The following is a 26,078-nucleotide window of genomic DNA, read 5'->3' on the forward strand; positions in this document are numbered from 1 at the left end:
CTCTAATATTTCCTAGTTATACTAAAATATGTGTCTTTTCTCACATCTCATCATGAGCTTCTTCGGTACTGTGATTAGATGATAGTTATCTCTCTTCATCACCCAGTATTTCTGCTACGTGGGGTTTAATAAATATTTATCAAAAAGAATAAATGTTCGAAATCTGCATGGAAAGAAAATGTCTATTGTTCAGGCATTGTTGATTTTCTCTCATCAAAGCATCCCAGAAAAAAATTTCATAAAATAATTTTTCCCTGATTTTATTTCCTTTAAAAACCTAAGGACAGGGAAATGTCCTTTACTACTGCAACAAAACTTGTCTCTCCAAATTCAAGCTGGCAAATAAAAACCAAAAATGAAAAGAACAATTAATGAAATAGAACAACACTACTAAACGAAGTCACAGACAATAACTGATGGTAAAATTCTGAAGTTTATTGCACTGACGGGCCAGGACTAACTCAACTCAGGAGTGAGCAGCCCCCAAATTAAAAAAGCTAGGGGTTTTTTAAAGGTAGAATCACATAGTCACATATGGTCATATACTGCTGGCCAATAATTTTACAACACACATTCTCCCTAGTTTTAGATAGCCAGTGGTTGCAGTGTGACGGTATAAATGAACCTATCATCTTAACTCAAAATTGACAGGAGCACAAGCAAGCAAGATACTGAGAAAAGATGAGCTTTAGCCTTTGGCAATTGTTTGGTCCTACACAGGTCAGCTGATCTTAAAGTCTTGAGTTCTGTTTGCCTGGAGACTCTGATATCAAAGTTTGATAAGATTTTAGTAATTGTTATCTTTGAAACTAGCTTATGCTGACAATTCCCATGAACTGTTATTTTTAACCCATTTCATTAACAAGCACATCCTAAAGAAAATGTGAAGATCATTATTTCTCTCAAAAATGTTGAAAAGTGTTCACAGCAAGGATGTATGTAAAGGTCACAAATAGATTCTTAGTGGGACATGATGACTCACGCCTGTAACCCTAGCTACTCAGGAGGCTGAGATCTGAGGATCATGGTTCAAGGCCAGCCCAGGCACTAAAGACCATGAGACTGTTCTTTCCAATTAACCACCAGAAAAACGGAAATGTTGTGGCTCTGCGGGTAGGGCTGTAACCTTGAGCTGGAGAGCTCAAAGTTCAGGACCAAAGTTCAAGTCCCACGACCGACAAAAAAAATAAAAAAAAATAAATTATTGATTCTACATAGTAGATAGATATGGATTTGGGGCAGTAAAAAAAAATGACTGGAGGGGCCGAGAGCGTGGCCTTAGAGGTAGAGTGCTTGCCTACCATGTACGAAGCCCTGGGTTCAATTCCTCAGTACCCGATATTCAGAACAAGCCGGAAGTGGCGCTGTGGCTCGAGTGGCAGAGCGATAACCTTGAGCAGAAAGTGTCCCAGGACAGTGCCCAGGCCCTGAATTCAAACCCCAGGACTGGCAAAAAAAAAAAAAAAAAAATCTCAAGATGTCAACTTCCTTTCTCTGTTGGTTTTGCCATGTGGATTTTTAGAAGCCAGTCAATTTTACTTCTCAAAACGATTCCAAGTGGCGGCATGCTGGAGGATGGCCACCACCATTCTAGCTTTGCCCCTCTAAGAACGTGGATTTCTTTCCCCTGTTTTCAGCATGGGTATACTTGTGACACGTCTGTCAGCATTCCAGCCTGGGGTTAGGCTGCCGTGGGCAACAGCAATTACCATGGAGGTCTCGGGGCGATGGCCTCCAGAGGAACGGGACCCAGGGGGCTAGGTCCCAGGAGCACAGTACTGAGGCTGCAGCGCCAGCGCCAGGGCCAGGTCCCGCCTGCCTTCTCGCCCGCGGCGTCAATTTCCTTACTGGGGCGGGGCGGGGCCCGGTGACAGGGGCGGGGCCGGGGAGGTCACGTGTCGGGTCGGCCCCGCCCATCTGCTTCCTGAACTTCTGGGTCCCGGCCTCCCGCCTCCCTCCACACGTGGTGCCGCAGCTCCCACCGCGCTGACCACGACCCCGTGCTGCAGCCATGGCTCCCGGCCAGCTCGGTGAGACCCCCGTGGGTCGGTGCCTTGTATCCTTGCCCGCCGGCCCCAGTCCCCCGCGATGGCGGCGGCGGTGGCGGGCGTACTGCGGAAACCCCGGGCCGCCTCCGCCCCGCGGGCCCCTGCGGTGCCGGGCGGCCGGGGCCTGAGGCGGCCCGGGCCTGGGGCGGCCTGGTCGGCCGGCCCCAGACCTCAGAGAACGTGAATGCCGTGCATCGCGGGTAACAAGGGGGAAAAAAAAAAAATGTCTTCTGTTTCAGCCTTATTTAGTGTCTCTGACAAAACTGGCCTTGTGGAATTTGCCAGAAACCTGACGTCTGTCGGCTTGAGTCTAGTGGCTTCCGGAGGGACTGCAAAAGCTCTCAGGGATGCTGGCCTGGCAGTCAGGTAAGGCCCGGCCCGGAGTGCCAACTCGTGAACCAGAAAGGAGCGGGATCCGGGGACTGAGAATAAAGTACCTCGTACTGGTCCCAGGAACGCAGCGTGGGGGCTCCCCTCCTTATCCACCGCATGGGAGAGCAAAGTAAGGTGCCGAGGTCTCAGTTTCTTAACTTCCTGCACGTTTACAGAGTTGAGGAAGGACTTAGGGGTAGAGTTGGAACCTAGGTAGGCCTGGCTTTGGCGCCTTAGTTCTTATTTAGACACTTCTTTCTGTAACATATAAACAGGGACTGGTTGTGATGCACGACAAACTCAAAAGTTTACACCATGTATATGACCGGCTGTATCCCATTATTTCAAACAAAACTGCCTCTCTGGCTTCTTCAGTAACCACATGAAGATAAAAGTCATTTACTGCTCCTTCGAAATGTTTTCTTCCCCCCCCCCACACACACACCAGAAAATAGGTAGGATGGATATACAAGAAGGAGGTCAAGAGGGCCATTCCCACCCTCAAAGAAGTAACATTCAGATGCAAGGGGGGGGAGTAGAAAATGCAGAATACCAGCAGGTACAGTGATGATAAACTACAGCCAATGTTCAAAGGAAAGATATCCATCTCTAAGATACCTCTAAGCAGTATCTGCTTTTCTGCGGAAAATATGTAGATCCTCACAGAGGTAGATTATCCACATTATTTAGGAAATGCTACTCTGAGAGCAGTGTGTAGCTTCTTACATTGGACAATTCAAGGTTGCAAAGCATACTTTACTGTATTCAGTAAGTGCATTTTTTCTCAAAATCTGTTTGCATGCTGTCCTTGATCCTTGATTGTCAGGGCAGGGTGGGTTGACGCGTGTTCACAGCAGTAGGGGTGAGGTTCAAGTCCAGACCTGATTTTTTCCATTGAGCCAAGGTGGGGTTTTACCATTGTGGTAATTGAAGTTTTCTCCAACTTAAGCAAAGTCTGTGGCTTCCCCACCCCCAACTTTGTAATATGTGAACCTCTCAGACTAATAAAAAACTATATATCATCTGGCATACTTATCAGTTCATCCTTATTTCATGCCATTCCTTGCTTACCCTTACTGTGATAAATGCATGTGTATGTATTGAGAACGTGAACATCTCTCCATTAAAGGGTAAATGGGTTCACCATTAGGTGAACCATTAGCTCATGGATGAGTTGGATATGCATATTGACTCTTGTCTTTACAAGACCTTTGGATATAGGAAGTATTAACCTCAGTGGATAGAAAAGCAAACTGAGTCACAAACACAGAATTTGCCCAAGATTACATGGCTAGTTAGAGGTCAAGATTTTATCCCAGTAAGTTAACCCTTGTCTTGTTATGAGGTAAACTGATGAGATTGTAATCAGTGAGTGAGTGTACAGCAAGTACTCCTGAATGCTACAACTATTAGATACAAATTCTTAAGTACAAATTCTGGTAACAAGCTATTTCAGTGACCTAGTGGTTAGTTCTGTGACTAAACCTGCCTTCCGTAAGTTTTAAGCCATTTTCCTTGGTTGGAGGAAATGGATTTAATTTCCTGAATTACATGAAGGGAATTTTGGATTTGAACCGTGCTTTACCATTTTCAGTTGGTGCTAGAACTGTATGTTCCTGGCCAGTCACAGCTCATTTGCACATCATTCCCTCTTCCTCCTCCCCTTCAGCCCACAAATGGCTCTCCTTATTAGGAGAGTCGACTCAGGAAATTCAGAATCCTGTTGTCAGAATCTGGTGCATTAAAATGTTTATTTTACACACACACACACACACACACACACACACACAAATATAAATACAAATGTTTATTTTCTTACAACATTTTGACCATAGAAAATTGTAGGGAACTATACGAATGTCAATGATGGGGGGAAAGGGGGACAAAAACATGAGAAGGGGTATCAGTGTTGAAGAAATAAAGTACCCGCTACCTGACAAATGTAACTAACCCCTCTGTACATTACCCTGACAATAAAATACAATTAAAAAAGAATATCAAGAGTAGAAATAACTTGTAACTATTAGCATGTCTTTTGCTGTTTTTTTGTTTTGTTTTGTTTTTTGTCAGTCCTGGGGTTTGAACTCAGGGCCTGAGCACTGTCCTTGGGCTTTCTCAAGGCTAGAGCTCTGCCACTTGAGACATAGCACCACTTCCAGCTTTTTCTATGTATGGCTACTGAGGAATTGATCCTGGGTCGAACCTGCTTGTTAGGCAAGCACTGTATCATTAGGCCAAACTCCTGGCCCTATTTTACTGCTTATTCTTTATACTTATTTTACAACTCACAGAGAGATAAAATTTTGCGTCCTAGGGTTTCTTTGTTTTTGGTCATTCAAGTGCTTGCACTCTGGGCCTGGGCACTGTCTCTGAGCTCTTCAGCTCAAGGCTAGCTCTGTACCACTTGAACCACAGTGCCACTTCCTTTTTTTTTTTCTTATATATTATGGACATTTTTCTGTATAAAGCATTTATAGCATTACAGTGTTTAAAACTGAAACATTTGACTCAAAAGTTACTTATTTTTGTGTGTTTACCAGTTATGTTAATATCAGAATCACTTCATGCAACAGTCTTCTTTTTCCACATGTTTAAATTTTATTTCTTTGTTGTGTATCCCAGGCTGGGCTCCTGAGTACTGAGATTGTAGGCATGAACTATACTTCTGGTCAAGGAAACCTCCATTCTCACACTAGGAGTTGGACCTGAGCTGCCTGGGATTTTTTTTTTTTAATTCTTTTTTTTTTTTTCCTTTCGTGAGTTTCTAAGGTTACTTTCTGACTAGTTGCTTCTCAATTGATTTTTTTGTTTTTTATTTGTGAAACTGTATTACTATGGAGCCCAGACAAACCTTGAGCTCTAGAGCCTTCTTTTTCCTCTCCAGTGGTGGGATTTTTAGTCATGAGTCACCTCCGTGTCCAACTGAATTTATTCTTTTTTTTTTTTTTTTTTTCCGTGAACAGTGGGACTTGTGCTCTAAACCTGGGCACTGTCTCTGAGCTCTTCAGCTCAAGGCTACCGCCCTATCCCTTGAGCCACAGCCCTACTCCTTGTTTTCCAGTGGTTAATTGGAGATAAGAGTTTCATGGTCTTCTGTGCCTAGGCTGGCTTTGGACCAGATCCTCAGATCTCAGCCTCCTCAGTAGCTAGGATTATAGGCATGAGCCACCGCTCCTGGCTCAGCCAAATTTATTCTTAGCAATACTTAATCAGTATGGATTAGGATTCTCTTCTGAAAGTTGTAAAACTAATGCTCTAGGACTGATAATTCTCTCTGTGAAGCTAATCAGTTTAAAAATATGATAAGCATTTTTGAAAAGTAGACATTTTCTTAAGTCATGTATAGGACCAGGCACTGGTGACTTATGCCTATATTCGTAGGAGCTCAAGAGGCTGAGATCTGAAGATGCAAGGCTCCATCTCCAATCATCAAAAATGTTAGACTGGAGGCATGGCTCAGTTGTAAGCATAAAACTGAACAAGAACCAGAATCCTTGAGTTCAAACCTTGTATCAGCATAAGAAGGAAGGTGGGAAGAGAGGGAAGGGAAGACACATGCACACAAAGATTCATATGAGGAGGGATCAAATCCAGTGAAAGTCTTCAAAAGCTAGAAATCAGTTCAGGGTCAGTCTCTTGCAGAGACTTGATGGTAGATCTTTTGAATAATGTAAAAGTAACAGTTCAGAAACATTAGTAATGTTTTATCTGTTTTTAGAGATGTCTCTGAGATAACAGGATTTCCTGAAATGTTAGGGGGCCGTGTGAAAACCCTACATCCTGCAGTCCATGCTGGTAAGTGATTGGTACCTTTGGTATAAAACAATCCTAAGTCGGGAATATTAAACTAAGAGGAAGGTCTCAAGTTATATAGGTTTTGTCACATTTGCTTCCATATTTTATAATGTATACTATGGACTTGTAAAGTAATTCAAACTTAGTGTCACAAGGTTATTGACTTTCAGAGTGTTTACATTTTTTTATTAGACACAGCACATTGTTTATAAGCCAAAAATGTGCAGCAGTAAGAATATTGCTAACTCTCCCATTGTAGTAAAATGCAAATGAGGCTCAAAAGCTGAGTTTCATGGACAGGCTGTCTATGAGACAGGCCCGCAGAACACATGAACTGTTGACAGACCCAGAGAAGTTGCAGGAAAATTCCTTCATGTGTTTTTGCTTAGAAGAAAAGAAGTTGGGGGCTGAGAATGTGGCTTAGTAATGCCTAGTATGCATGAAGCCCTGAGTTCGGTTCCTCAGTACCCCATAAACAGAAAAAAAAAAATCAGAAGTGGCATTGTGGTTCAATTAGAATTCTAGTCTTGTGCAGAAAGAAGCTCAGGAACAGTGCTTAGGCCCTGAGTTCAAGCCCTAGAGCTGGCAAAAAAAAAATAAGATAAAGGGATTCAAGGTGGGCTATAGCTCAGTGGCAAAGAACTTACCTAGCAAGTATAATTCCCTGGTTTTGACATAACCTACTATTTTGTTACTGTTTGATAATTCCTTGTCTGGGCATTTCATATTCTCTAAGACTGTTAGAGATACTAGGTGCAGTAGCATGCACCTGAAGTCTCAGCACTTAACCCCAGGAGGTTAATAGCCTAGGCAACATAGTGAGACCCTGTCTAAAAGTCCCCAGAAAAGAACGTTAGCAGAGTTAACTGATAGCATCATAATAGTGTAAAGATACCTTGAACTTAATACTTTTTTTAAAACTTTGTTAAATTAGGAATTCTGGCTCGTAATATCCCAGAAGATAATGCTGACATGTCCCGACTCGATTTCAATCTTATAAGGTAAAATTTGAAGTTGAATATTTTAGCACATTAAGGAATAGAGATAGAATATTTCTTTCTTTTATTTTTATTTTTATTGTTTTGGTAGGTCATGGGGCTTGGACTCTGGGCCTAGGTGCTATCCCTGAACTGGAACTCTTCAGCTCCAGGTTACCACCCTACCCCTGAGCCACAGCCCCACTTCCCATTTTCTAATGATTAATTGGAGATTAGAGTCTTAGGTTCTTTAGTGCCTGGTCTGACTTTGAACCTTGATCTTCAGATCTCAGCCTCCTGAGTAGCTAGGATTATAGGTGTGAGCTATTATGCCCAGCTTGCTTGCTTGCTTGCTTGCTTGCTTGCTTGCTTTCTCGCTTTCTCTCTACACCTTTAGTGAATCTCTTCTGTATTTTACCTGTGTAAGCATTTTAATTTAGCCAGATTTACATTTCCAAAATATATAAAATATATAACTTTTTTTTTGTTTTGTTTTTTTGGCCAGTCCTGGGCTTGAGCTCAGGGCCTGAGCACTGTCCTTGGATTTTCTCAAGGCTAGAGCTGTACCACTTGAGCCTCGGCATCACTTCCGGCTTTTTTCTATGTATGTGGTACTGAGGAATCGAACCCGGGTCTTTGTGCATGCTAGGCAAGCACTTTAACCACTAGGCCAAACTCCCAGCCCCACAAAATATATAACTTTTTAGTAGTGGTTTTGTGTGTGGGGAGGGACAGGGAGACTGTCCTTGAACACTTACTACTTTAGCTTTCTGAGTGCTGGGATTACAATCATGTGCCACCACACCCAGCTTATTATTCATTTAAACAAAAATAATAGTTTTCTCTCTTTCTGTTTATTTTTGGTCAGGCATGCGGCTTGAACTCTGGGCCTAGACACTGTCCCTGAGCTCAGTGCTCTATCCCTTGAGCCACAGTGCCACTTCCTGTGTAAATTTTATTGAGGTGTAATTTATGTGTCACACAAGTCACCAATTTAAAATATAGAACTCAGAGATTTTAAGTATACTCACATAGTTATATAACCATCACCCCATTTTCAAGTGTAGTTTTTGTTTTGTTTTTACATATTTGTCTAATTGGGACATCTGGGTAATAATCCTCTAGAATGAACTGTTTATCTGATTTTCCTAATTAGGCTAGAGTGCTACAGTGTTGCAGTCCTGGTAGTAGCCCTCTGTTTCACTGACTCTTGGTTGTTCTAACTTTTAGGTTATTATTTTGGCCTGCCTGTCACAATTATCTTCATGATTTCTCTGGGAAAATGCCCATAAAATACTCCATTGTTTTGTATCACTGTGTGTAATCCGTTTGGAAAAAATGCAAATCTATATCTACTAGAAAATAGCAATTACAATATTAGATGTTTTTAGAATTATTTGTTGAGAGGAGATTAAGGTGTGTGTCACCATGCCAGGCAAAAATAAAATAAAATTTTGATGATCATGTTTACTGAATAAACTGTACAGGTTGAGCTTGTTAATGACAGATACATTTCTCTTGATCTTAAGAGTTGTTGTCTGTAATCTGTATCCCTTTGTGAAGACTGTGGCTTCTCCAGAGGTGACTGTTGAAGAAGCTGTGGAGCAAATTGATATTGGTAAGTTAGACAAAACAGTTTTAAGACTTGACAGAGGATGAGATTATTTGAATTCTAATAAAATAAAATTTACTCTTTACTCCTCAGCAAGTGCGAATGTGTGGTGCAGGGGAGTGCTGCGTATGTGTGTTAAGCGGGTTTCACTAGGTGCCCACGTTACTCTTAAACTCTCTATGTAGATGCACCTCAAACTCAAGTCTCTTGCTCCAGCCTCCCAAGTGCTGGATTATAGGTGTGAGCTAACACAGGGTGCTTAAAGAGTACTTTATTGCTCAGTTATATTAATTATGTTTTCCTTATGTGTTTTCTTTAAGTGAGAAATTAATAGAGAAGTGTGAAATAGGTTTATCACCTGTTAGGTAAACACCAAAAATATGTATATATAATGTCAAAATAATGTCTCTCGTCCTTTAAAGGTGGAGTAACTTTGTTGAGAGCTGCAGCCAAAAACCATGCTCGAGTAACAGTGGTGTGTGAGCCGGACGACTATGTGGCAGTGTCCACAGAGATGACAACCTCTGACACTCACGACACATCCTTGGAGACAAGGCGGCAGTTAGCTTTGAAGGTAGGGACACACTCCTTTTGTACTGTAACATCCAGCTAGCACAGTGGTTGCCAACCAGACAGTAACCAGTCCTTGCTAGAGTATGTCACCTAGGGAGGCACTGCTTGAAGCTGCTACCTTTTTGTTAAAAATGGAGAGCCAGCTGGGTGCTGGTGGTTCATGTCTAATTCTAGCCATACAGGAGGCTGAGATCTAAGGATCATGGAAGCCAGTCCAAGCAGGAAAGTCTGTTGAGACTCTTCTTTCCAATTAACCACCAAAAACCAGAAAATGGAACTTTGGCTCAAGTGGTAGAACACACTAGCCTTGAGCAAAAAAACAACCTCAGGGACAGCACCTAGGCCCTGAGTTGAAATCCCACGATTGATATCAAACAAATGAAAAGGAGAGCCCAACAAGAATATTTGACAAGAGCTAGAAAGATAATTGGGATAAGATATTTTGGTTTTCCATGAACTGTTAATTGGTGTCTTTATATATGGATGCATGTACATCTCGTGTGTGCCTCAAAACCTCTTGTCCCCTGTCTGAAATGTTCTTGCTGTCTAACAGCTTACCCTATTTTTTTTTTGTAGGCCTTCACCCATACAGCACAATATGATGATGCAATTTCAGATTACTTTAGGAAACAGTACAGCAAAGGAATATCTCAGATGCCCCTGAGGTATGGAATGAACCCTCATCAGACTCCTGCCCAGCTGTACACCCTGAAGCCCAAGCTCCCCCTCACAGGTGAAGCCCCGTGTGACAGGGCACAGTGGGACGGGTCTGGAGAAGTGTCTGTTTCTCTATACTGTGTATCAACATCTGATAAGGTTCACATGTAGAAGTTTTATGACATACTGTGTTTTAAAGCCACCTAGAGCTGAGTTGCCAGTGGACTTGTGAGCACAAATTGTGGAGTTCTACCTTGTCTTACCTTAAAACCCTTGCCTCACCATTGTGGGAAGAGGTGAAGTTGGAGATGCAGATTGGAATGTCTTGGGTTATAGACTTTGAAGATCTGAGACAGGATGGCATGGCCTGAATTTCATAGAGGACCATGACCAGGCCTAGAAGTGCTTTGCCACTGCTTGGTAAAGAGTAGAGGGACAGAAGAGGAAAATCAGTGGATTAGAATACCACTGAGAACAGAAAAGACTGTTAATTTGGGGAATAATAGAAGAAACACTGTTGTTGGGATGATAGGGTTAGAATCACAGTTGTAATGGGCTGAAATGCAAGTGTGAAGTTAGAAAATGCCATGGTATTCTTGAAACAGAAACCAGGACTTTGTGGGTTTGTAGGGCTAAGAGAAGGGTTTTTAGTCTTTTCCTTGCTTTATTCCTGAGTTAGAGCATTTTGTCTCAGGAGGGAATGTGGAGAAGGGCAGAGGAGTTACAGGTGGGGTCTTAGAGGGTAAGCACTGCCCGGGAGGGTTGGCCCCACAGCTTTATTCATACTTGAAAACATGCTAGAGCCCAGGTTGAAAGAAAGAAGTAGGCCTTGTGGTCAGCTTCTTTTTTCTCCGTTTACCAGTGTGGGTGAACTACAGGGGGCAAAGTAGATGATGGTGTGAGTTAGCATAACTCTAGCCTCCATTCTGTACATCTGTGTGGTTTTGACCAAGCTTCAAGAGATGTGAGATCACCAGGGCACTCCCTCATCAATGGATCAGTGGTGCTATCAAGGGGCAATGGTCCTTTCCTCCTTTCTCTTCTTCCCTCACACCCATATGTCTCCTGCCTTGTTGTGATTAAGCACATAGGACCCTGAATTTTGGACTCTCCAGACTCTAGAACTTTGAATAAGTTATTTTTCTTTATAAATTGTGCTGTCATCAGTATTCCTTATTAAAGCACAAAATTGACTAAGAAAAATTTTTAATAATATAAAGAATCTAGAGTATCTGGCCCAGTGCATTTTAAATAAATCTTAGCTGTCATCATCAACATCCCGACCATCTGTAGACATCACTTACCTCTCTGCATGTGCAGATAAGGTCAGTGAGGCAGTTAGAGCTGAACTCTATTGTCTTGTCTACAGGCTTCCAGGTAAGCCTCATGGACTGACCTGAGTCAGGCCACCAGTGACAAAAAGAAGGCCAAAGGAGCTGATTCTATAATTATGTACAAAATATTTATGGCCATACATTTCCAACACATTTGGATTAGTACCTAACAATTATTGTTTGTTGTCTGTTCTGTTTCTTGTTTGCCTCCCCCAAAAGCTCTTGTGGAAGGAATGTGTACTATATCCTGGTACCAAGAAAAGTGACTAATACTGTAGTAGATACTTGGTAACCATTTGGCAAGTCTTGCCCATCTAACATAACACATGAAGGAAATGAAATTACACATTTTTTGTTTTTAATTAGTTGCATCCAACTGTTTCTTTGTATGTACTGAATTTCTTATGCTTATTCACAAGACACAAAATTGTGCAAGAAACTAAACAGTGGCAGACTCTGAAATTGTAGCCTTGTATCTGTAGTTCGTTTTTAAGCAGGGCCTCCTGTGTCTCCTGTAAGAAAGTAGCATCAGGGCCAGGAGTTTGGCCTAGTGGTAGAGTGCTTGCCTAGCGTGCACAAAGGCCCGGGTTCGATTCCTTGGTACCACATACATACAAAAAAGCTGGAATGGTGCTGAGGCTCAAGTGATAGAGCTCTAGCCTTGAAAAAGTCCAAGGACAGTGCTCAGGCCCTGAGCTCAAGCCCAGGACTGACAAAAAAAGAAAGTAGCATCATAGCCAGTCACAGTGGTTCACATCTGTAATCCTAGCTACTCAGGGACAGATCTGAGGACCATGGTTGAAAGCCAGCCTGGGCATCAAAGTCCATGAGACTTTTTTGGGGGGGAGGGGGGTGTCATGGAGCGTGAACTCTTATCCCAGATCTCTTCAGCTCAAGGCTACTGCCCTATTCTTGAGCCACACCCCACATCCCATTTTCTAAAGGTTCATTGGAGATAAAGAGTCACAGGTCCTTTTGTGCCTGGGCTGGCTTTGAACCTTGATTCTCAGATCTCAGTTTCCTGAGTAGCTAGCATTACAGGCATGAGCCACAGTGCTGGGCTAAAATTCAGTGATTTTTTTGTTTGTTTGTTTGTTTGTTTGTTTTCCCAGTTCTGGGGCTTGAACTCAGCCTGAGCACTGTTCTCGGGCTTTTTCTTCAAGGCTAGTGCTCTACCACTTGAGCACAGCATCACTTCTGTCTTTTCTATGTATCTAGTACCAAGGAATCAAACCCAGGTCTTGGAGCATGCTAGGCAAGCAGTCTACCACTAGGCCAAACTCCCAGCTCCCGTGAGACTTTTATCTCCAATTAACCACCAGAAAACCGAAAGTGGGGCTGTTGCTCAAGGGTTAGTGTGGTAGCCTTGAGCTGAAGAGGTCAGGTACAGCACCCAGGCCCAGAATTCAGGCCCCACAACTGATTAAAAAAAAAACATAGCACCATATGTTTCTGCTCTTTCCTTCCATATAGCTCTTGCTTTAGCTTATAGTATAATATTTTAAATTTAGAAAGTTTATAACCTAAAATTGATGCCACCTGTCGTAGTTGTTTAATGTTCTTAATTATTTCTAATCTGGCTGGATTGGGTGCTCTGGCAGTATGTGCATATGTGTGTATGTTCTTTAAAGATGGGCGCACACTTAGCTGTTTTTCCCTCCTGTATCATCACATTATTAATATATTTGCTGTATCTGTGTGTATCTTAAATATTATTAAAACATTTGCATGGTTTTAATATACTTTTATATTTTAAGAAAGGCACATGTGTCAGACTCTACTGGAGTTGCTTGGTTAAGTTTCCATGTTTTTGTGTATAGTTCTGAATGGAGCCCCTGGATTTATAAACCTGTGTGATGCTCTGAATGCCTGGCAGCTGGTAAAGGAGCTCAAAGAAGCCTTAGACATCCCAGCCGCAGCCTCCTTCAAGCATGTCAGCCCTGCAGGTAAGCACTGAGCTAGAATGCCCTGGAAGCCCTCAAAATAAATTGCTTTTTACATTACCTTCTTTTTCTTATGCTGGTCCTGGACTTGGAATTCAGGGTCTGGGCACTATCCTTAAGCCTCATTTGCTCATTGCTAGTAGTGCTTTACCACTTGACCCACAGCTCCACTACTGGATTTTTTTGGAGATAAGAGTTCATTCTAGCTAAGTTTCACAGACTTCCCTGCCTGGGCTGGCTTTGAACCATAATCCTCAGATCTTATCCTTCTAAGTAGCTAGGATTCCAGCCATGAGCTACAAATGTCCAGCTCTTAAAGTCCTTTTGAACTTTGACAAGTCACAACATGAGTATAGGTGTTTTTTGGGGTTTTTTTTTTGCCAGTCCTGGGCTTGAGCTCAGGGCCTGAGCACTGTCCTTGAACGTTCTCAAGACTAGAGCTCTACCACTTGAGCCTCAGCACCATTTCTGGCTTTTTTTTTCTATGTATGTGGTACCGAGGAATCGAACCCGGGTCTTCGTGCATGCTAGGCAAGCACTCTACCACTAGGCCAAACTCCCGGCCAAGTATAGGTGTTTTACTGTGTCTAAAGCCACTTTGGGCAGGTGTGTGGATAATGATATCAATACAAATAGGACAAAATATGATACATAAAAGTGGAGTTATGAGATACAAGGTTTAAAAGTGAATGAGATGGGGGCCGGGAGTTTGGCCTAGTGGTAGAGTGCTTGCCTAGCATCCACGAAGACCCAGGTTCGATTCCTCGGTACCACATACATAGAAAAAAAGCCAGAAATGGTGCTGAGGCTCAAGTGGTAGAGCCTCTAGCCTTGAGAAAGTCCAAGGACAGTGCTCAGGCCCTGAGCTCAAGCCCAGGACTGGCAAAAAAAAAAAAAAAAGTGAATGAGATGGCTTAATATAATAGATGAAAGAATATTTTTTTATGCTTTATAAAATGTTTTTTGCTTGACCTATAACTTTTCTTAGCCATTGTGTGAGATACCTTTTTGCCACTCCCACTGTGGTTGTCTGTAGATATCAGCAGGTCTGTTGGTGGCTCAACAGTGATTCTCAGTGTCAACGGATGTTAGTAATGTGATTTGGGAGGAGGGGGGTGAAATAATTGATGTGTGAAATCTAGTAGAACAGAGAGTCAGCAGTGGACAAGCGTCCTTTACCTCTAGTGGTTCTGTGCTGTTAGGGCTGGAGAAGAGATTTCTCCCTACCTCTGGCAACTATATTTTTGGTATTTAATTACCTAGCTAAATAAGGATTCTTTATTTAATTTGGCATGGGTGTTAGAAAATGTGCTACATAGAGGGTTTTGTTTTTTTTTAGATGCTTGAGTGTTGGATTTGAGGAGTGGCAACTTGAGGTGTTAGGTTTATGATTATTTTATGGGTTTCTTTGCCAGGCGCTGCTATTGGAATTCCACTCAGTAAAGATGAAGCCAAAGTCTGCATGGTCTACGACCTCTATGACACCATGACACCTGTGTCAACTGCATATGCAAGAGCAAGAGGTCAGAACTCCCACCATGTTTGGCTTTTTGGGGGCAAAAAAAAAATCAGTGTTTTATCCTGAATAGAATAAACTAGTAACATCCTTTCTTCATAGTAAGATTGTTTTCATTAAAAAAAACTTGTTTATAAAAGGCTTTGAAACAAGTCTTAGCATGTAATCCAGGCTGGCCTTAAACTTAAAATCCTCCTGCCTGTGCTTCCTGAGTGGTAGGATTGCAGGTATGTACTACCAAGCCTAGGTATGTTATTGTTATTAATATAATAAATGGAATTTGGTTTGTGTAAGTTTAGATTAAGCTTTTGAATGCACTTTCACTATTTGGTTGAGTTATATTTTATATTTTTTATTTTATACATTTTAGAAGAATCTAATTCTTGAGTTGAATATCAAGTGAGTGGCAGTATATTTAAAGAAGATTTCTAATAAACTTATCATAACTCACCATATATATGAAGGGATGGTAAACTATATCCCTTTGGCTTAATCCAGTCTTCTTTCCATTTCTATATAGTTTAGATTAAAGCCACTTTGGATCATTTTGAACTAAAAATGAAGATTTGAGACCATATGGTTGAAAAGTAGAGAGTATGGCTGAAAAGCTTGAAAAATGTTTAATCTGATCTTTAACAGAAAACAGTTTACTAAATACTAAAGATAAAAATTAATGAATACCTTGTTACTTATTACTAAAATGACATTGGTCTATTATTTTAAAAGCTTAAGCTTATATAGAAAATTACTTTAGAGAAAGTAAATTTTATGTGATTGCACGGGGATATTTTTTAAAATCTTTTTACATGAGGCTACTTAATGATGAAAATACCTTTTTGTAACTTTTCTTTGCAGGGGCTGATAGAATGTCTTCCTTTGGTGACTTCATCGCATTATCTGATATTTGTGATGTCCCCACTGCGAAAATTATCTCAAGAGAAGTTAGTGTTAATGTATTTCAATCCATGATTAAATGATAAAATGACTATGTTCATAGAAACAGTGGCCTGCAGCATTTATATTAGCTAATTAATTATTTAATTAAATTAATCAAAATTATCAAGTAGATATTGGTATTTTATGTAGAAGCTGAATCCTTTGGTTGTTCACTTTGAGATTTACAGTTTTCAAATGGATGTCTGACTTTGTCCTTATTACACTTTTACTGCCATTGATATAATCTTATTGTAAATATGTGTAGAAAGCAAAAGATTAATATGTAAACCTGCTCTCATCATTTGAACATCAAATGAGCATTCTAGAAAAGCAAGGATGTCATTGGTGTTGAGAGGCAGAAGAAAAGATAAAATGAAGGTAGTTGATAGGGAAGGGGGGAAAACAAGATGAGGGGTCGAGGTGGGGGGAGGGAAATGGGGACCAAGACATGAGAAAGGGTATCAATGTGTGTGAATTAATGTGCCTTCTATCTGGCAAATATAATGTAACCCTTCTATTAATTACAATAAAAAATATATGAAAAAATATGAAGGTCGTTGAAAAGATTTAAGAAACAAAACACAGTTGAAGGACAGAGGAGCCTGTGCCTGGATCATGTGCATAGCCATTATATCCCAACCATAGTGGACCTGACCTGGCATGTCACCGGTGATCTCAATGCTGTGACATTTATCTTAGTTAAGTGATAGCCCTGTGATGGAAGCACGGGGGGACACGCATCCTCCAAGTCAAATAAACAGGTACTTCAGCACCAGAAATGGAGAATGCTCTTTCTAGTACAAAACTCAAACCCGTGAATAAGAATTAGTTTCCCTTCTTGAGGAAATCATCCATATAATCTTAGTTAAAACTAACTTGAGTGGGGCGCAGTGGCTCTCTCTCACCTGTAATCCTAGCAACTCAGGAGGCTGAGATCTGGTTCAAAGCGAGCCTGAACGCTAAAGACCTTGACACTCCTATCTCCAATTAACCTCTAGAAAATGAGAAGGGGCGCTGTGGCTCCTGGGGTATGGCTGTATCCTTGAGCTGAAGAGCTCAGTGACAGCACCCAGGCCCAGAGTTCAACTCCCACAACCACCAACAACAAAAAACTAACAATGAGATGAACAGACAGCATAACAATATAGGTCAGCTACAGAAAGTAATTCTATAATAGCAATAGCATTACATTAAAAATTAACATGGAATATGTTTGCAGGTTTCTGATGGAATTGTTGCCCCTGGATATGAGGAAGAAGCCTTAAAAATACTTTCTAAAAAGAAAAATGGAAACTACTGTGTTATTCAGGTCAGTCTAATTGCTCCTTAGAATGATAATTTGCTCTTACAATTTGTGTCTCTTTCCCCATCTGTAATCTTTCCTCTAGGGGAAATAGTAAATAGTTGTTAAACCATATTGTTGGGAATAATGAGAAGGAAAAAACACTGTATGCATTTTGTATAGGTGCAATTATTTTTTTTTTCTCAAAATTGTACTCTGTGGTTGGTTGAATCAACAAATGGAGATTGTGCAGAGCCAACTTAAAATGCCAATAATCCTACGTTTTACCAAAGATTCCATGTGAGCTTTTCAAATAAAGAAGTCCTTTTTAAATATACCTAGCTGGGGTTTTTTTTGTTTGTTTTTTATATTGACCCAAAGTTGGGTGTGGTGGCTCACGCCTGTAATCTTAGCTCCTAAGGAGGCTGAGATTTGAGGATTGAGGTTCAAAGCCATCCCAGGCACTAAAGAACATGAGACTCTTACTCCAGTTACTAGAATATGGGAAGTAGGGCTGTGTCTCAAGGGGTAGGGGCTGTAGCCTTGAGCCAAAGAGCTCAGGGACAATGCCTAGGCCCAAGGGAAGGATGGTAGCCCTGAGCTGAAGAGCTCAGGAATAGTGCCCAGGCCCAGAGTTCAAGCCCCATCAAAAAAAAAAAAAAATTTTTTTTTTTTGACCTGACCACATTTAGCTATACTTAGCTACCATCATAGTCTTTGTTCTTTTTGGTTTTCCTTTACTGTCTTGCTGCTGAAAGTAGTGGTGTTTGAACTCAGGGCCTCAAGCTTGTTCAGCATGCTCATGGGTTGACCCTTTACCATTTGAGCCCTACCATAGCTGACCTCCAATTTGAGATTCTTGTGCCTCAATCTCCCAAGAGCTGGGATGACAGTACTTTGCCAGTGTTGTCAGAGATACAATCTTTTGTGCATCAATTAAATGAAGACTTTGAAGATTATTAATATAATTCATTTTTAACGTTTTAAATTTGTGTCTTAGATGGACCAGTCTTACAAACCAGATGAAAATGAAGTTCGAACTCTCTTTGGTCTTCGTTTAAGTCAGAAGAGAAACAATGGTGTCATCAACAGGTCATTATTCAACAACATCGTTACCAAGAATAAAGATGTAAGTAAGGAAGTGATTAAACTGAATGCTGATAAGTAACTGCAGAGGGGCTTGCTGATTAGCATCTGTTTGAAACACTACATGATAACCCATGTATAGGCAGATGTGCTGTGATGGATATCTAGTTGTTTTCATTTGCTGTGCTGGGATCAGAAATGTTTGTGTGGACAAGTTTTCACATCACATTCGTTGTCATCTTGTAGGAGGTACACATAGCATACTGTGGAGGTGACTGTCATTTGTACTGTAAATATCAGAATTATGATGCAGGCAGTCATGTAGGAATTTACCCAGGTTTACTCAGTGGGAAAATGGACCTGGTATTTATTTGCTTTCTGGATTTTTTTTTTCTTGTTTTAGGGGACTGAATATGGAGCCTGGCATGTACTAAGCATGTACTCTACCACTGAGTTATGGCCCTAGCCCCCTGAGATATTGGCCTTCAGATTTGAAGGATGAATCAGACTGTCAGTTTTGAAGGCTGTTTTCGGTCTGAATTGGCTGTGCTTTTTTTCTGTACTTTGAAGCTGTCATCCCTTTGTTTTCTGCTTTACCTGTGCCTCAAGTTTTTGATTGAATGCTGGGCACTGGCTATGAAATAGAGTTGAGCGCCTGGGTGGTGTTATTTGTCTCCACAGAGTTGACTTGCACTTGTGGCAAGTAGGTGAGAGGGAGTGCTCATGGCTAGCTGTCAGAAGTTGAGCTAGTTTCACCTTTTGCACTGGTGAGGAATGGTCTGTTTCTGGCCCATCCCTACTCTGAAGAAACCCTTGGTATTTGTTAGAATTCTCTTTTCTAGTATACTCTGAACTCCAGTTTGTCCCTTAGCATTGTAAGGCTTTCCAGAAAGAAGCTGCACCCTACATGTTAGTTATTGTGAACTTGAAAACTGCCCCTGCTGCTCTTCAGTAGTCACTCCCTTCCCTGCTGCCCCAGACTCTTTCTCAACCGTGACAGCCCTTGTATACACTCATGTATGGTTTTTGTTTTGTCTTGTTTTGTCGGTCATGGGACTTGAACTCTGGGCCTGGGAGCTCTCCTTGAGCTTTTCAGCTCAAAGCTACTACCACTCTACTCTTTGAACCACAGTATCACTCATGGTTTTCTAGTGGTTAATTGGAGATAAGAATCTTAAGTCTTTTTAGTGCTGGGCTGACTTTGAACTTCAATCCTCAGATCTCAGCCACCTGAGTGAGTAAGTAGGATTACAGGCTTAGGGGCACCTGGCATGTATGGATTTTGTATAAACATAAGTTTCTACTTCTCTAATAAAGTTTCCATTTCACTCCTGCTCAGGAGTGTTTATTATTTCAAAACATGTTAGTTAATATGCTTAGTCTTTAAAATTTTCCAAAGGATTTCACAGCATTTTATATTCTCAACACTACCAGCTGTTTCTACCAGCTTTTTTGGAGGTATCGCTTTGATTTTCATTCAGATTTGATAAGGGGTAATATCTCACTGATTCTGACTTAATTGGCATAATGGTGCATGTTAAACTTTTTTTCATGGTGGAAAGTCTTTTCATAGCTTTTGCTTGTTTCCATTTTAGTTGTTTTTGATACTAAGTCTTGAGGTGTTGTTTTGTTTTTATGTTTTTAATCCATTACAAGTGCTATTTATTCCCCCCACCCCCAGTTTGTACTTTGTCTTTTCATCTTCTGTAGAAAGGGATTTTCTTCAGAGTCAAAACATTTATTTTTGGAGGAGCCAACTTAAATCTTTGGTTTGGTTTTGGTTTTTGAATTTTGGTTTATCTGAGACAGTCTCACTGTGCAGTTCAAGCTTTCCTTAGAGTACTGAGATTACAGGATTGTGCCTGCTACTTTTATTCTTGTTAGTTAATTTAGTCAGTTGACGATAGCTAATGGCTCAGAGTAGTTAATGTAGATGACATTTTTCTTCTTTCTATTTTTAGTCCCTTTATATATTAAAACCAATGATTTTTGTCAATTGCGTATTTATTCTATATTTGGATTTATAGTTTATACTGAATGTTTCAACAATTTCTAGTTAGAAGCAAAGCAGAAAATGATCCTAACTTGATTTTCTCAGAACACCTTGGCTATGCATAGATACCACAATGACTCACAGTGTCTTAAGAAAACCTTAGCATTGTTTCTGAATGTGTTTTATTAGATCTCTGGATAATTGAAGATATAACTAGTACTCTAATAAAATCTTGTGGTTTTTGAAACAAATACAGCATTTCATATCTTGTATGATATATACAGGCTTGTTGTAAAGTTGTTAGAAATTGTCACAGCTTGAGTCTGTGTCACAATTGGTCACTGTCCTAACAGTTCCACTGCAGAGACTGAAAAATGTGATTCTTTTTAGTAAAACATGGAAATATGTAGCATGAGCAGTTCATGTAAGCAACGTGACTACAAAATAGGTCTGCTGTTGGTCTGTTATGTTAGCTGCAAGTAAGAAGCTTAAAAAGTTTAGCAGTTGATTAACAAGCCTGCTGAGATTTGCCATTTTGTTTGTTTCAGTTGCCAGAGTCTGCCTTCAGAGACCTCATCGTAGCTACGATCGCTGTCAAGTATACTCAGTCTAACTCTGTGTGCTATGCCAAGAACGGGCAGGTAACAAAGCTGCCAGACTTCCCTTATGGTTTTTGCAAAATGATGTTTAAAAATCCATCTGCCTCAGGTAGTAAACAGCTTGAAAGGGAAAATTTGTCGTGCTTCCTTTTTTCGGATTGATCGTTGCTTATTCAGCACTTGGATAGACTTTAAACTACTGAAGATTGAGAAGTAATTTTGGAGCTAGTACTAAAATTAGTGAAGATTGAGTTGGCACATTTTGGATTTGTGGGACTCTAATTGTTATAAAACCGGAAGGAAGGAAGGAAGGAAGGAAGGAAGGAAGGAAGGCAGGCAGGCAGGCAGGCAGGCAGGCAGGCACGAAGGCACGAAGGCACGAAGCCACCAGCCTTCAGCCATATATTTTCGTATATATTCTTATGTATTTATTTCTTACTTTGTGTGGAATGCAAGGGACAGGAGCCAGAGCCAACCCTCAAACTAGGCTTTTATTCTACTACTTAGCTACACTCCTGGCTTTTTATATGACAACTAGACTAAGAATAAATCAGGCTTATTGAAACATAATTTGTGTGCAGTGCAGTTTATACTTTTTAAATGTTTTTTTTTTTTCCACACATATTCAGACTTCAGCTACGGTCCAGATGTAGAGTCTCCATCTTAAAACAGCTGAATTGGCAATACCTCCACTTCAGGGTGTTGGGAAGTATTCCCATATTACCATGGTTTTCATGTTCAGTGCACTGTAAATTCCACGAGAACTTTAGCACTTCATTATAAAACGGGCTGTGTACTAAATGACTTTGCCCAACTATAGGCAAAAATAAGTGTGTGAGCATGTGGAACTAGGTTGGGCTGAGCCCAGATGCCTGCTAGGGCAGGTATATTTAGTGCATTTTTAACTTTAAAGTAATCATAGTAAACTTTACTATGAGTTTAACTTGAATAAACATAGTAAACTTTACTGTGGGTTTTATTAAGTTAATTGATTATTAAGTCAAATAGCATCTGTAGTATTAACCTCCTCTTTGACACCTGAGTCAATGCAATGCATGGATGAACTGGTTTACAGTGAAGATCTTTCCTAACTTGGAAGGCAGGGGATGGTATGATTTGATGCAGCATATTACTTCTCATAGTATTTATAGCTAATCTCAGCATTTGTTTACTATTTGTCCAAAAATTGGGGGGGTCTAATGAGTCAGGTGACCTGAAAGAACCTCTCATAACTTTAGTGATTTCCAACTGTTAAAAATTTCCCAGCTTGCCAGGCGCGGTGGCTCATGCCTGTAAGCCTAGCTACTTAGGAGGCTGAGATCTGAGGATCAAGGTTCAGAGCCAGCCCAGGCACAAAAGGACCTGAGACTCTTATCTCCAGTTAACCTCTAGAAAAACAGAAGTGGGTAGCCTAGAGCTGAAGAGCTCAGGACAGCACCCAGCCCAGGGGTGGGGAGGTAGCCTTGAGCTGAAGATCTCAAAGACAGCACCCAGGCCAGAGTTCAAGCTCCATGGCTCCAAAAAAAAAAAAAATGCCCATATTGGCTGGGAGTTTGACCTAGTGGTACACTGCCTGCATAGTATGCCCAAAGTCCCAGGTTCAATTCCTTGGTACCACATAAATAGAAAAACCAGAAGTGGTGCTGTGGCTCAAGTGGTAGAGCTCTATCCTTGAGAAAGCCTAAGGACAGTGCTCAAACCCTGAGTTCAAGCCCCAAGCCTGGCAAAATAAAGAAAACAAAACAAAACAGCCCATCTGTGGCTATTGCTGGTTCTAAATAAGCTCCAGCACAAACAATGCACAGTAAGTCCTTCCCCACTGAAGTCCTTTGAGAAGGTGTTGTTGGAACAGATACCCATTTCTATGCTGTCCCTCAGGTTATTGGCATTGGAGCGGGACAGCAGTCTCGGATACACTGTACACGCCTTGCAGGAGATAAGGCAAATGTTTGGTGGCTTAGACACCATCCACAAGTACTTTCCATGAAGTTTAAACCTGGGGTGAAGAGAGCAGAAATCTCCAATGCCATCGATCAGTATGTGACTGGCACCATCGGTGAGGTAAAGGCTTTTTGAGTTCTGAGTGGACTGTTTGAATATATGTATATTCCTTTTTACGCGTGAGTAGTTACCCTTATTTAATTATACAGAGAGAAATATTTCTTGAAATTTTGTGTTGTCTGAAATTGTTGTCTTGAGTCTAACTTTGTTGATTGGAGGTAGAGGTCTTAGTGATTGAATCTTGATTCTGGCAGGCTCTGTACCAGTGAGCTGCATTCCCTCAGCCCACTCCATTGGGGTTTTTGGTTTGTGTGTGTGTGTGTGGTGGGATTTGAAAGCCTTACATTTGCTTGGCATTCTTGCCATGTGCTTGGCACTTGAGGTATGTCCTCAGCTCATTCCACTAACAACTAGATCTGCTTCTTTTACTTTTCATGTTTTAAAGTATCTTCTGTTTTGAGGAAGGCCAAGTGGGAGCACTAATTGCAGACTTCAAGGAAAATCCCAGAGGAAAGGTTTAGTCCTGTTTCTAGACATAGCAATTGTTTAACAGAAAGCTGGGTGTGACTCTGGCAATCAAAGATGTTATATTACATAGATTAATATGTATCTATGACATATAAATCCTCCACATAATTTTAATTATGTTCTAAAATCTCAGTGCCAGTGATTGTATATAGAGATTCCCTTCTTGAATATTTGTTTGTTAAACATGTCGTTTGAAATATGATATAAAAATCAATGTTAATAAATTCTTTAAAAAAATGGGTGGCTGTGTGAAGGTCCACACTGACTGCACATCTGCCTGTCAGGAACAGGAATCATGTCTTTCTTTGCATAGTGAGGCTGGCTGTGCACAGTGTGCCTTGTAAACCAGAAGTGCTTAAAACATCTTTCCTTATTTGTGTTAATATGTAGATATCTTCTGTCTATTACTGGGCAGATGCATGTCAGTGGTCCTGGAAGTGGGCAGGTACAATGACAGGCCACCCATGTCATGCCAGAATTTGGGAAGCTGAAGCAGGAAGATCACGAGTTAGAGTGAGCTACCTAGTAAGACTGTCTCTGCCCCCATACCCCCTTGGTATATAAACAGGAGTACAGCCAAGTATCTTTTAAAATAGGAATAATTGTCCATTTGTGCTCCTATAACAGGGTACTCCAAACTGAATAATTTGTATTACTTCTTACAGTCCTGGAGGCTGGAAGTCCAAGCAGAGTGATGACAGATTTGGTATCTGGTGGAGCCTAATCTCTGCTCGGGGGAACAGATGTTATGTTCTGCCTTGGGAGATGCTAGACCAATCATAGAGACAACTTCACAACTAAATCACCTCCCAGAGACCTCATTTTTGTTTTTGAGACAAGTTGATCTTAAATATGCAATCTTGCTCTGCCTTCTGAGTGCTAGGATCCAAGACACATGCCACCAACCCCTCATTCCTTATACTGTTACAGTGGAGATTAAATTTCAGCATATAGCCATTCAAATACTGTGATTCGTGTTTTGGTTGTTCTGCAACTAACTTAATATTGAGATGAATTGTTACATAAATGTTGTAGAGCGTTTGTCATCTGTTTCCAAGGTTAGACTTGAAGGACTCCTTTGAAAAACCTTTGGAATGTAATTTTCTGTTTTCTTTGATACAGGGATATAAAGTAGTAGACCTAACTGGAAGATTCCAAACAGATTTTTTTTCTAGTATCATCTCTATTTGGTAAACTCAGAGTGCTTTTCCTCTGTAATGAATTATTTTGCAAAACATGAGGATGTGTGATTATTTAACAAGAAAGAAATCACAGGGAGGTGCACAAGGGCTTGGCTTTCTGGCATGGTGCTTTTCATCAAGTGGAACATAGGAAAGGTGATGTCAGACTAACCATCTTCTCTTCCCACCCCACAGGGGGAAGACTTGGTGAAGTGGAAGGCACTGTTTGAGGAAGTCCCTGAGTTGTTAACAGAGGCAGAGAAGAAGGAGTGGATTGACAAACTCACTGACGTCTCTGTCAGCTCTGATGCCTTCTTCCCTTTCAGGGATAATGTAGACAGAGCTAAGAGGGTGAGTTAGAGTGGCTTCGTGTCCTCATATGACTGAGCAGGAAGCACCTGCTTCTGAGTTTTAGTGTGCTGTGTATCAAGGTAGTAGCAGTGTTACAGAATCGGCCCTGCTTGGAGGGTTAAGTGGGTGATTTCTCCATATGAACAATGAGTGACCCAAGTGCTGCTGCCCTGGCTTTTTCACAGAATTCTGGAAGGGAACTTGGAAATGTGCCGTGTGTATTGACAATTAATACTGCTTTTCCCTCAGAGTGGTGTGGCCTACATTGCAGCTCCCTCCGGGTCTGCTGCTGACAAGGTTGTGATTGAAGCTTGCGATGAACTGGGAATCATTTTGGCTCATACGGATCTCCGGCTCTTCCACCACTGATTTTACCCCCTCCTATTTCATGGTTGGTTTGTGTGTAGGTGAACAATCATGTGTGAAACTTTGAAAGAACCTTTTTAAGAAATAAAATGACGTCTTTCATGGTTGGGTCCATAGTTTTGTATAGTCGTGTCTTACGTGAAGGGTATGACAGTCTTGGATTACCATACCCCAGGGCTGAAGCAAGAGAGTCACAGGAGCATCCCCCTCCTTCCTGGCACTCGGCCTACCCGCCCCATTCCCCTTGTGAAACCTGCGATGTGCAAGTAAGCCTGAGAGGTGGATGGCATAAGCGAGTTCCAGGGGAGCTTTTTCATCCAGCTTCTAAGGAGCTTGCCCGTGTGCTTTCTAAACAAGCAACAGATTATCCCCTGTGCGCTGGAACCAGAGAGGGGATTAGCAAGGAGAATGGCCCTTGTAGATTGTGCTCACGCAGCCCTCTCCTCTGCTGAGTGACATGCTGCTGTGGCTTCAGCAGCCATATCTCCTCTCTGGAACTGCATAAAAGCTGTACTGGCTATTTAATGCCCAGAGGTGAGCCTCATGTTCCACACATCACACACAGGCTTTCTCTGAAAATGAGCACATGGGATGCAGGGCCTCTTTTGTGTTAGGCAGTACACAGTGGTGCATCCTGTCCCTTTACATGGCCTGACTGACAACAGAGGTCTTAGGGGTCAGCGAAAGCCTTGTAGCATCATCTTTCTTCCTCTCTCAAGTCTCTAGCTCCTCCCCTCCAAATAAAACTTGAATGTTTTAAAAATGTCACCATGCCCTGGGCACCAATGGCTCAGGCCTGTAATCGTAGGGATTCAAGAGGCTGAGATCTTAGGATCATGGTTCAAAGGCAGCCCAGGCAGGAAAGTCCATGAGACTTCTCTCCAATGAATGAAAACCAGAAGTGACCCTATGGCTCAAGTGGTAGAGC

The 26,078-nt window shown here is 41.3% G+C and overlaps 1 protein-coding gene across 1 annotated transcript; it reads left to right on the forward strand.

Annotated features, from left to right (window-relative positions):
- The first annotated feature begins 1,935 nt into the window (after window positions 1–1,935).
- Atic (5-aminoimidazole-4-carboxamide ribonucleotide formyltransferase/IMP cyclohydrolase) lies at window positions 1,936–25,266 on the forward strand. The gene is made up of 16 exons (XM_090354760.1): window positions 1,936–2,030; window positions 2,288–2,414; window positions 6,139–6,215; window positions 7,150–7,216; window positions 8,722–8,810; window positions 9,227–9,378; window positions 9,954–10,110; window positions 13,189–13,314; window positions 14,727–14,834; window positions 15,683–15,768; window positions 16,983–17,072; window positions 18,046–18,174; window positions 20,673–20,765; window positions 22,602–22,784; window positions 24,629–24,784; window positions 25,034–25,266. The coding sequence occupies exons 1-16, from the start codon at window positions 2,012–2,014 to the stop codon at window positions 25,151–25,153; spliced, it is 1,779 nt and encodes a 592-aa protein (XP_090210886.1). The 5' UTR covers window positions 1,936–2,011; the 3' UTR covers window positions 25,154–25,266.
- The last annotated feature ends 812 nt before the right edge of the window (window positions 25,267–26,078 follow it).

This window comes from Megascapheus bottae, chromosome 21 (genome assembly GCF_031878675.1).
Source record: "Megascapheus bottae isolate mThoBot1 chromosome 21, mThoBot2.hap1, whole genome shotgun sequence".
NCBI classification, from domain to species: domain Eukaryota; kingdom Metazoa; phylum Chordata; class Mammalia; order Rodentia; family Geomyidae; genus Megascapheus; species Megascapheus bottae.